The sequence below is a fragment of the Platichthys flesus genome, chromosome 3, assembly GCF_949316205.1.
Source record: "Platichthys flesus chromosome 3, fPlaFle2.1, whole genome shotgun sequence".
In the NCBI taxonomy this organism is placed as follows: Eukaryota; Metazoa; Chordata; class Actinopteri; order Pleuronectiformes; family Pleuronectidae; genus Platichthys; species Platichthys flesus.
This window is the reverse complement of record NC_084947.1, coordinates 1,992,489-2,005,013: the sequence shown is the minus strand read 5'-3', so window position 1 is coordinate 2,005,013 and position 12,525 is coordinate 1,992,489. Positions and strand designations below refer to the sequence as shown.

General features: G+C 45.2%; 1 protein-coding gene across 1 annotated transcript in view; it reads right to left on the bottom strand.

Moving 5' to 3' along the window:
* Positions 1 to 12,525, bottom strand: part of wdfy3 (WD repeat and FYVE domain containing 3) — a 57,271-nt gene that overhangs the window by 32,911 nt on the left and 11,835 nt on the right. Inside the window, exons 9-16 of the mRNA XM_062381319.1 lie at positions 11,200 to 11,393; positions 9,332 to 9,603; positions 8,851 to 9,048; positions 7,437 to 7,520; positions 6,264 to 6,447; positions 5,662 to 5,876; positions 3,894 to 4,006; positions 1,726 to 1,963 (exon numbers count right to left, since the gene is read on the bottom strand). Coding sequence (XP_062237303.1) covers positions 1,726 to 1,963; positions 3,894 to 4,006; positions 5,662 to 5,876; positions 6,264 to 6,447; positions 7,437 to 7,520; positions 8,851 to 9,048; positions 9,332 to 9,603; positions 11,200 to 11,393 — 1,498 coding nt within the window. The remainder of the gene's footprint in view (positions 1 to 1,725; positions 1,964 to 3,893; positions 4,007 to 5,661; positions 5,877 to 6,263; positions 6,448 to 7,436; positions 7,521 to 8,850; positions 9,049 to 9,331; positions 9,604 to 11,199; positions 11,394 to 12,525) is intronic.

The window sequence follows — 12,525 nt, the reverse complement described above, 5'->3', positions numbered from 1 at the left end:
GCAGCAGGGGCATCAATTTTTCATGCGGACAGATGGGAGGGGAAGGAGGGGTAGTTTCTGTGTGTGTGTGTGTGTGTGTGTGTGTGTGTGTGTGTGTGTGTGTGTGTGTGTGTGTGTGTGTGTGTGTGTGCGTGTGTGTCTCCTCCACTGTTTACGCTGAGCAGAAAGTGGGCCAGTGCCTCGCTGCCTGTGCGCCACTTCGCTGTGTTTTTAGGAGAAACTCGATGTTCTATTCTGAAGCGGCGACAGCCATGTTTCAAATGGCTCCTTATTAGAACACCACTGATTTCAAAATAAGATACATTTACAAATATATTGGAATCATGATTATATGATGATACTTTATGTACAATTACTTCTGTAACGGTGTTAGATGCAGGATTTTGCATACAGACATAGTAAGATGTATGATTCATTCATCCAACACCAGCAGAGCAGAATATTAATCAGTGTTGTTTGGAACCCTGACTTCTTCCTCTGTGTTGAAGGTCTGAGAGACTTAATACAAATTAATAATTCATCTCTTCATCGGCACAATACAAACAAACATATTCCAAATCAAACTGATATCTACTAATTCTATGCTGGTCAGGTAATCACAGGAAACAACCTTTCAACTTTCTGCAGCTCAACCGACAGAAAACCTCCAATGACCTTTTTCCCTTATGAATATTAATGAAACATAAAACATATCACAGCCTAAAGTCTCTTCCAACAGTTCTGTGTAAGTGTAACATGTGACACACGTGTGTTGCTTAAAGTGTGTGGGAGACTTTCCAGGGTCACATCTCACACACACACACACACACCATAGTAATTTCCTAAATAAAAATAAGCCTCTTTGTATGGGCAGCTCCACGACAGGAGGTGAATCACGACCTCCTGCTGTGACAGTCAAAGGTGCTGCCACCCCCCCCCCCCCCAGCTCAACCTGTTTCATTGCAGTGGAAAAGGATGTGAGTCACAAATGGAATGGATCATTTGTTGCTTCACTCTTTTCCAAGTAAACGACACACGATCAAGTCAACACAACTCATCTGACACCCGGCAGTGATCTGCATGAGTGAAGGTTCTCAGCTCTTTGCGATGGTCTAGCTCTTCTGAGGTAGTGGTCCACGTGGGCCGGCCTTCTCACCTCACGCTGTTCATTGGCTGTCTTTCCTTGGACCACATCTTGTAAGTTCTGACCACAGCTTACTGGGAACATCCCAATTTGAGCTGCTGTGTGGATCTGACTCAAGTTGTCAGGACTATGGCTCTTGATAAAACCACAGTAAATAATCTGCCCGACACCAAACAGCATCTAAAAAGAGAGATCTATATCATCATGAACTGGTGGAGACCAAACCAGAGCTAAAACCCTGCAGGTTAAACAGAACAGTGTTTATGAGAGTCTCAGGACCCGACATGAAGCCACATGAAGAGGATGATATGTTGGACTCATTTTAAGTCTTGTGACCCAAAGATAAAAAACTAACCCTTCAAAAGTTATAAAAACATTACAAATCTGTATAGCGTGACATTTTTGTATATTAATGAATCTGGAGAGTTCCAGAAACCGACAGCATGATGTCTAGAGTTCTAGTAGTTCTGTCTGGATGGAGGAATGATCATTTCATTTTGTAAACTTGCCCCCGTTTCCCCGTTTGTCAAAAACAACCACAGGCTATAAAATGTACAAACATCCACATGACTCAGGTTTTGGTAATGTTCATGCCGACTGACCCAAAGCCCTCCAGCGAAGCATCGAACTCCACAAACGCCGGCGTGACGGCCGATCCGTGAAGCCGGATGTCATGGGGTGTGGTCATGGACACCAGGCACTTGACCCGGGTGAGCGGCACGGTGCTGTCCTCGGCCGAGCGCACCAGGCTGCGGCTGATGCGGTACTGTCCGTTATCCTCCGCCAGGGTGGCGAAGACGCTGTCGGGGCCGAAGCCCTCCATGGACATGGTCATACTGTCTGTGGAATCAGAGGAGGTCAGGTTAGGTTTCAGGAGAAGGTGACATGATGATTCCTAACTTCATAACCTTCACGTTTATCTTCTCCTCGTCCTTTGCCGCTGTTTTATTTTCCCAGCGAAAATTATAGCAAAAAGATAATTGGGAGATTTTTTATTTATGTGGAAGATTCTCTATCATCATATGACTACACTGCTGATCACTGATTTAATCTGATGTTTGCTAACCTGTTTAGCATTTATTACCTTCGCCTATGAAGTTATCTTTCCACCCCCGTCCATTCGGTTGTTGTGTGTCTGGATGTGTTAAGTAAAGTCGTTGTTCGTTGCCCCAGAAGCAGTAGAATGGTTTAAGGTTCAATATTTCACCTTCCACTGAGATCATGGATTCCTTTAAATGTGCAGAGTCAGCACGTGGGACAAAGTCTAATTAGGCCACAACAAGAACTACGACCTCCATCAATGGCAGCTAATAAACCGCAGTAGATTACCTTCCCACAGACGCAGAGAGAAAGCTCTGTGTGCTGTAACAGTGGCTGCTGGTGGGGAGCAGTAATTAGTGGGGACTTAATACCCGTCCTCAGCTGGGAGGAGACACAATAAACGATTAGGACACGCCGAGGAGCCCGTAACATTACAAACATGAGCAGCTGCTGATGGAAAACAAACCATTAGCGTGAGGTTCCTCAGTCTGTCTTTATACAGAGCATTTACACATCAACTGGATTTCAATCAGAGACCAAGGAGATTACTTTCCTACAAGCTGACACGTCTGCCGCTGTGATCGCAAATGAATGTGATTCTACTCTACCTGCAGATCGGCCTCTGAGACACACTTCCTCACAGTTGCTTTAAGGAGACGTTTCATATCTATATTCAGGTTTAATTTGTGTTATAACTGTAAAATGTTTACATGCTTTAATGTCAGAAATCACATTGCGTTCCTCAGACTGTCCATTACTGCAGCTCCTCTATTCAGCCTCTGTCTCAAAACACTTGGTTTAGCTCCTGTCTCTTTAAGACCCTTCTTCTCATAAAGCCTGGTCTGCTCTGATTGGTTGGCTGGTTGTCAACCAGTTCCATCGTGGAAAGGAATTATCAGCCTCCGATATTGCCATTGAGTCGTATATCTATGTACCAATCCAATAACATTTCTATTGATATAAATCTGCATTTTCTTTTGTCAGAAATCACTTTAGTTTGTAAATATTTTGTTACTTTTTACTTACTTTACTTAAGCAACATTGAAAAAACATCATGTTTCTCCTTTGAGCTCAGCTGCTCCACCGACTTTCTCATCTGAACCTTTTTGAAAACCTACAGAATTCTTATTCTCCACCGCCGAGCTGCTGCCGGCAGCTTCCACCGGCTATTAAATATTTTACAGGAAGCTCATCTTCTGCAATCACAGCCTATTCACTGGAGGCTTCGTCCCAATGAGCAATGAGAGCCTGAGCGAAAGAAGATGAAGCAATTTCTGGAAGATTGACAACCTTTTTATCAAAAGCTTTTTACTACTGAGGGAAACTTTCTCCCCGGAGGACGCTGGTCTCACGTCGGCCGATGGGAATCGCTCCCGAACGACAGCTCTGCAATTTCCAGCTGTTAAAAATAATCTTTCACTCAATGTTTGTTCTTTCACCAATTTTTATAAATCTAGGATTGGGTTTTTTTAAACTAGAAAATTATCATACAGTTAGTTTTAATGTAGAAAATGTTATCTTGAAGAATTGACCTGGTTAATATCATTATAACTAAGAAACAGGTTATTTTTATGTCCCTTTCAGTTCAGTGAAGGAACCTGAGACAATCCTGTGTTACTAACAGGTCTGATGATGAAAACCAGGAACACACAGAGGCCTTTCCTCTCAGAGCCCTGGCCCATTAACTGTCATGTGATCAATACTCGGCTGAGAGCTGCTGTTTTCTTACTTCTCATCTCCGTGTCGTAGCTGAGCGAGCTCGGCTTGTGCACCCGGTACTGCTTCAGCAGCTTCTTGTCCCAGGCGCCGCAGTTCAGAGGGTTTCCAAGACGTAAGAACTCCCTGGAGAGGAAAGAGACCGGGATGGCATGAATAGAGATAAACTCACAGAGAAAAAAATAACTACAGAATAAATTAAATGTTTAAGGAAAAGCAGGTTTCTGCTTCTGCCTAATATTGTTGAGGTTCTCATGCTCCTGCCACAGACTCGATTAATCAGTGAGAAACATTGAAGAGGTACAGTTAACCCGGCAGTAAATTTAGACCATTAATGCATTTTATCTATAGAAACCTTTCATGATAATCAAAGACATTGCAAAGGTAAAAGTAAATCAATATTAGAAATGAGATATCTATCAACGATGGGTCTGTTTAACGACAGTTTTCATAAAGTAGTAGCTCAGTAGAAGCCTCCATCGCTGCCAGGTTTACTCAGCGTATTCCCACAGGAGCCAGCGATCATAAACATGTCCTGTATGTTCCCATGGAACCGTAAAGCACTCGAGATAAAAGCGTCCATCAAACTGTGCGTTCACTCAGGTTGCAGGTTGACTCCTGCACCTCAGCAGCTCTGGTTAACAGCGTGTTTTGTCTGTTTCAAAGTCAGTGATGAGGTTGACTGGCATGCTAAGCGACATGGATAAGAAGAGTCCCAGTGGTGGTTCCACATCCCTCGTCAGAACGCTGAGTGAGCGACACGAGAACAACACCAAAGACACAGAGAGGCTCTGGAGCTCCACTGCTTGCTGAGCAGAAACACACCGAGAGAAAGAAGAAAAGAGAATTATGAGGGGAAAGTGAGGGCTGACAGGGAAGAGAGAGAGGGGGAGAGGAGGAGAGGAGGAGAGGAGGAGAGGAGGAGAGGAGGAGAGGAGGAGAGGAGGAGAGGAGGAGCAGATTGACGGCTCCGGATACGATTACCTCCAGCACATTACAAGGGAGGAGGATATCAGTCGAGGAGGCTTGAATTTAAATATGAAAAGAACCAACAGCATGCGTGTCAAATAAGCCCCCCCCCCTCGTTCCTCAACCCTAAACTCCCATCGCACTTAACTAGTCAAGCGGGAAATGAGAATTTCTCCCGGTTTGTCTGTACGTATACACAGCCATCCCTCACACGCTGAAACCCATCACGGAGGTTTACCCTCCTCACGTCACTTTCAATCGCTGGAGGGAAACTGTCACGATCCTGGGTCGTGCCTCTGGAGGAGGTTGAACATTCGAGGCATTCATTCTGCTCAGGGCGTCTCATACAAACTGTATTTACAAGAAGCTAAGTGAGAGAAGGTATTTACATAAAGCTGTAATTTAATCTACCTGTAAACACGAGTTGGAGACACCAGGAACTCACTCGGCAATAAGAGTTACACAGACCAGTGGCAAAATAAACACAAAGCTATCACCACAACCTGTTGTATTAAAATAACTGTGAATTATTTATCTGATCAACTATATCATTAAAATAAAATGAATTACACAAGCTGATTAAGTTAACACAAATACAGGCTGTAAACAGGATTGCATAACCATTAAAGAAAGCAGACATCCTATTTGTCTCACTTTCAACTCTTCAGAGTCAGAACCTGCTTCACAAAGTGAAGTCTTAAACTTTGTGGAGCATCTTGGGAACTCACTGCTGGTGAAGACGGACTGGACGTGGGCTATGAAGAAGCCGTCCTACATAATATCAGCTAAATACCACTAGTCAGATCCAGTACCTGAGAGCCATTGGCTGCAGGGCCTGCGAGGCCAGCCTCTCGAACATCCTCTGCAGCGGGGGGTGCAGCGGGTGGTCCTCGTCGCCGAGGGCCTGGCTGCAGCGCTGCAGCAGCCGCTGGTGGAGGCAGGCTTCACACAGCACCTGCTGGTTCCTCTCACTGTTCACCAGGAGCTGGAGGATGTTGGCCACTGCCAGCTGCAGGTCCAGAGCATGCTGGAGGAGAGACGGTGGGAGATGGGAGGAGGGAAGGAATTAAACATGTACACTATTCCAATAGAAGGGATTCTGGAGGACTGCTCAGGTCAGGGACGTATAGAGAGAGAGACTAGAACCAATCACCTGAAATTCTTTACATTAACCTTTAATATAGATACAGATTCTGAGGTTTCTGCTAAATTAACTGTATATTTATGTATAAAAGTATTCCTTGTGTAATGCACCGATTTAACATTATCAAATCCATTTTTTTTGCATATTTCTTTGGTTTTGACTTTAACATGTAAAAACCAACAGACACAAAAAGGGACTTTCGTGCCCTGCACATGACCCGTTCCCCCCCCCCGCTCTGACAGGAAGTACACTTCCACATTGTGTCCTCACCTCTGGTTGGCTGTCGGAGGAGACGGAGGGCAGCAGGTCCAGGATGGCCAGAACCGCCCCCGGGTGGATGACCACCATGTCAGATGAGGAGGAAGCTGGGTGGGAGGGGTTAGTGAGGTGGAGTTTCAGGTCTGTGAGGGCTTTCACCGGGGCGGGGGGGCCCGACGTGCCGTAGTAACCTTGTCTGAGGAAACAGAGGAAACATACCAGGTCAGAAGTTTGTTTAGTCCAACTCAGTTAAACCCCAGATGCATGGAAGAGATGAGGTAACAGGGGAAATAAAATCTGGAAACTTTAGTGCTTTGGCTCAAGATCAAAACTTCAGATTTGCATAGATTTATTGTGGATACTTCACTGTGGAGAAGTATCCACTTTAAGGGAAAACATGTGAGATTTTGAGAATAAAGTCATAATTATATGAGAATAAAGTCGGTATTTAAGGCTGTGTCATGTTGGACCAAGAGTTAAAATGACAAATGTGGAGCTTCTCTAAATGCCAGGAAATCTAGAGATGTCCATCATGTTTTCTGAAGCTGTATATTTGTTAAGACAAGAAAATGAACTCATGTCAGCTGTAACCTGTATAGTTGCAAATAAGTTTGTTTAGTCTCGGTGAAACTGGAGTCTACAAAATATGTAAATATGTCTCATAAAAGGGAAGCGGGTGTTAAATATTTATCATCACAGCCACAGTGTCTCCAGGACCTTTCATAGCTCACTGGAAATACTCGTATAATGAGAATGGCGCAAGAAATAAGTTAAACACTTTGACACCAACTTCATTTCCACACGAGTCAGCGCTCTTCACACTTCAGAGATCAAGTAGTCGCTCGGCGGCTGTTTTGTCTGAAGCGCTGAGCCGACTCGTGTGAAAACAGCGTAGAGCAGGAGATCTGCAGCCAGGCAATTACACCAAAGAGGCGTGTTGCTGCCATGCAAATTACAGAGTCCCCCCCCCCACAGGAGAGCTGCCACAGTGGGAAAGGCTGGAGTCAGCATGAGGCGCTGGAAGGGCTGGATGTGGGTTGTTCACGTTCACAGTAACTGGCAGATGCAGTAATTGTTTGAAGGGCTCAGGGTCACTTTGCCACAAGTGGGCGTGTTGATGGAAGGAGAGGAAAATGGAGAGGAAGGGATGGGGGGGGGGGGGAAGTGGCAGAGCGCTGTAGCTACCTCTTCCTGGCGAGTGCTGGCGTGCCCCACGGCGAGGGCAGCGAGGTCTCGTGAGTCAGGCAGGGAGGCACCTGCTCCGCACGACTGCATGGCACACACACACACACACACACACACACAAACACAAACACACACACACACACACACACACACACACACACACACACACACACACACACACACACACACACACACACACACACACACACACACAAACAGAAAGACAAGCATGCACATCCAGATGTGTGAGGACATACGTACAAACACACACACACACACACACACACACACAGTCGGGCAGACGGACCAGGCCGAGGAGGAACAGCCAGACAGTGCCAGAGGTTAGAGGAAGAGAAAAGAGAGAAGGGAAGAGAGAAGCTGTTAGTGTAGAGCTGACAGAGGAAACAGGATCCGAGGTACAGCTGGAGGTACCCCCGCCCCCCCCAGACAGATCAGCACATGTGTCTGTGTAGAGCAGTGATGACGACAGATTTGGTTGTGATGTCCCGGTGATGAAAACACACACAGGAGAAGAAACAGTCTAAACACAACTTGAAATGAATCCCTCAATTCTTTGAAATACGTATTTCATTACATCAGCTCTCCCTGTACCTGGCTTTGCATGTTTTAGTATCATATTGAAAAAGAAGTGAAACTAAACCTCAAACCTTGTGAGCACATGCAGATCTGGAGAACAGATTTCTCCCTTGTCTCAGCATTTCTGCTGAAGTTGAAACAGTTTTTTAGGTCACTTGAAAACACCAATTCCCCTTCGGCTCAATACATTGCATCCCGTACTTTGAATAAAAAACAAGATGAATTGTTTACAGAGGCTTGTTTTATGATTCAAACTAGGCCGGGAGGAACTTTCCGACCTCTCACAAGAAAAGTTAAAGTTAAGGGTTTTGTTGAACACATGTGAGAGGAGTCTTGAAAGGTTCTGGATGAACATGTGGCTCCAACCTGCTGAGGACTGCTTCCCTTCTGCATGAAGACCCCACTGAACCCCGGGCACATGTTCTTTAAGTGACCACATACAACCTACTGTTAACTTATTTAACTGCCCACGATAAATAAATGACTTGTCGATAATGATGCTTCTTCCTTATTCATTCATGAGCCGAGGGGCCTGAATACATGCAAAGAGACGGCCGCCTCCATTTGACCCTTCAGGCCTGATTTATGATGCGATATGCACACGGCTGACAGCCGAGCACATTAATGTATACGAGCCGGCTGGAGACGTAAGTTACTGAAAGAGACGGCGGCTATTGGATATGCATAAACCATTTTCTATATGAACGACTCTGTAAAACGTATAGTCTCTAAGAAAAGCTTGATTAATTGAGTGTAAATCTGAATTTTAGACGCTAAAGTGCAATTGCCAATAAGCCCAGTTTCTGTTTCCACTGACCTGTCGAAGGAGTCGGTGGCCATCTTGTACAGGTAGATGAAGAGCTTGCTGCAGTGTTTCAGCGTGGGACAGACGCTGTCCCCCGCGCAGCCTCCGGGGGCAGCCTCGTCCTCCAGCAGCCTCTGGAAGGGCTGAGCGTTCGAGGGGAACACGGTCGTGGCACCGAGCTTCTTCGTGTCGGAGAAGCAGCCGAGCAGCCTGGTGAGAGGCCGACACGTGAACATCAAGACGCTGTGGTTTTCAAAACACTTTGTCATTTGATAACCAAACCAGAATATGAAGGAGAAAGCAGAGGCTTCCATATGAAAAGCAAATGTGCAGATTCACACGGGACCGAGAAGATTTACTGAGGATTAAAGAGACAGATGTTCCCTGATCTCCTCGTGCGATTCCCACGAATCAGAACAAGAAGTGAGGTGTGACAGGAAGTGAGGTGTAACAGGAAGTGAGGTGTAACAGGAAGTGAGCGAGCGGGCCTCACCTCACGGCGTCGGCCAGCTTCTCAAACTGGATCTCAGTGCGGAAGAAGTGCGAGTTGGCGGGCTCGTAGCGCATGGCGGCGGTGAGCGTGCAGAAGACCGTGTGCAGGAGCTCGAACACCTGGTTCTGGTTGACGCGCTCCCAGCCGTGTCGCGGCTGCTGGCACAGGCAGCGCTCCATGGCCACCAGCAGCGAGGTGACGTACACGAAGCCGCCCACCTTGCGGAACACCGTCCGGGTGCGGTGACTCTCACGCAGCACCGCCAGCAAGGCCTGGAGGAGGAGACACCACGAGAGGCAGGTTGAGTTTCCTCAGGTTTCACATGAAGAAATAATGAGGTGTTAAAAGTAAAAAGGAAATCAAGTATTTTGGTATCGTTTTCCCAAAAGCACACGATTTATGATGTTTATAATAAATGTCTTTCTTCTCCACAGTTTTTAAATCATTTAATTTCCTTCAGCGGTTTGTTAGTTTTCACGTGGTTTGGTTTCCGTCACCTCGTTCAGTCAAGTCTCTGCTCATCGGCTCTCTCGCTCTTTTGAAGTGCAGACACATCTACGAGCCCCTCTGGGCTGCTCTGGATCGCTGCTGCTCTTTTTACTGGCTTCTACATTTTTCTAACTTTCGTGGTTCACAAATTTGTAAGTTAACCTGAACTGAAACATCAAACCGAGCTCTGAGTGTGGGGACGTAAACACAACACGAGGGGATTTCTCTCTTTTTTAGTTTCTTTCAAATCATGAGTCTTAAAAATATCCTCCTCTTCTTTTAGTGACCACACCGTATTAAATGTATGTCTCATAGAATTTATGAAATAGGATTCTAATTCATTTTGGCCATGTTTACAAAGGGAGCCTGACTTCACTGATCATTACGACATCATATCATCAAACTGTGGAACTGGAGCTAAGCTTCAGTCAGTGGAGGGTGAGTGAGGAGAGGAACAAGAGAGAGGAGAAGTTAAAACAACGAGTCATTACGAGGCTGAGGCGGTTTCCTCCTGCATGAAAATAGAGTCGGCGTTTTTTAAACCCTTTTGCAGGATGTTGAAGAAACTCCCCTCGCTGTTCACAAGGCTGGGAAACCACCACCCGGCTGTGGGAGGATGTGCTGGGAGGTGGTAACTTTACCAGCCCAGAGGATTAGACGCAGCGTATCAGGATTAGTCCGGGTTAAACGTGCTCTTTCACAAGGCTAATCAGCTTAATTGTAAGATCTATCTGTGTGTTACTGTCGGAACATAAACCCCCCGATGACGAGCGAGGAAAAATCTATTTTACCCGTTAACTGGATTTGATACAAGTTGTTTTCAGTGTTAAAGATTTTTTTTTTTCCGGGGTGATAATTAAAATCTCTGATTAGTGAACCAGGAGCAAAACGCTGACGTGTGTATCCAGACGAAGCTTTCAAGGCGTGAGAAAGGCTTCATGTGAAGAAGGCTGAGATTCAAAAAGGCAATTATGTTTTAGAAAATCAGCCGCCATCGTGTGTGTGTTTGTGTGTGTGTGTGTGTGTGTGTGTGTGTGTGTGTGTGTGTTTGTGCACCTAACTCTCTGTGCCCCTGGTCTAAGTTAATTACTGTATGCAGGGCTTAAAATGTATATTGATTTTAAAATTACAGAAGTTTTTTCCTGTGTTGAGAAGTCGTCCAGATTCCAGCTTACACAGGTTGTATCTTATATTTAAGATGATATAAGAAGCATTTCTCTGTGACCTCTGAGTCCCAATAAGAACAAACGTCTGTGACGGTGCTGCCTGATGGTTTCACTCGGAATGACCCAGTTCAGATCTGCTTTCAGGGTTAACCATTAGGGTTAGATTGGGTTTGGTTAGTGTCAGAGCTCCATGAAGGTGAACAGTGCGGTTACCCTCAGTATGTCGGTCTTCAGCTGCAGCTCACTGGACGGGGCGGAGTGCATGAGGCCCAGCAGCGTTCCCATGTCGTCGTCTCCGCTGGGCGACAGCACCAGCTGCTGGATGATGAGCAGGGCGTGTTCCCGGCACTGACGGTACTTCACGATGTTGTGGACGCAGCGGGCTCCACCGAACTCCCTGAACAGGGCTGGGAGACACAAGAGAGACCGGAGGGATGAAGACAGGCGGACATTTCCACCTTTGCACATCTTCATGTGTTTGACTGAACACATGGAAACCAGATGTGATTATAATTCATATGTTGACAGAGCGCTGTCAGATTGGCCTTAAAGGAACATAATGTTGACTGGTAGATTCAGTACATAAATACATCCCCTCCTTGTGGTTCTGAGGTGGAGCCACTATCAGTGTATTTACAAATCACCATACCCATTAAAAACACTGGACCACGTGTAAGACACAACATAGGACATGTTCTCAGGAGCCAGGTGAAGACATGATCAGTAGATCAAGTTGTAAAGATGGAGAATTTCCCCCTTTTCTATTAATATCTTTGACTTTCTTGTTCATTAATGTTGTTTTGCTGCATATCTTGAATGAGTAAACAGTTAGAAGGCAACAAATCCTCATATTAAAGAAGCTGAAACCAGTTTCTTACAATCTCGATGAATACCAAGAACAATTTACTGATAATCAGACGTGTTGACGATTAGTTTTCACAGTTTCACCTCAACATTTGTCAATTTATGATCTAGACCAAACTAACCACATGGTGTAGGAGTCACCTGAGAAGATTCTTTGGAAGTTTTCATCAGTTTTCACATTTTGTTTTGCTGCATCTAACCCTAACCCTTCTCTTTTCATAATAACATAATTCACAAGATAATAAAAGTTGGGAAAGATGTCTACAGCCTCTGTTCTTCATTGAGGTACAAACTTTCCAGAGACACCTTTCATACCCACAGATTTGCAGTTTAGATTAAATATTGCCTGCTGCACTGAATGTTTTACTCTCAGCCTTCTCTCGCTGTGAAACCCAGGAGGTTATTTGTTCAGAGTCACATCTTGTTCTCAAACTGTATGTCCCCAAAAAGATATGATATAATGTTTTGGTGCTTTATCTCCAATTTCATTCTGCTTCTTTTAGACCTTCACAAGGTTTATTCTGCTCTGTGTGAAGGTTTCAGGTTTGATTCTTCATCTGTATTAAATATGATGACTGTAAAAACATTAATTTAAAGTTTATCTGAGGAAGCTGACGTTCAGAAACACAGCAACACAACCCGTTTCACAGACAGCTCTCTGTGGCTCTGGTAATT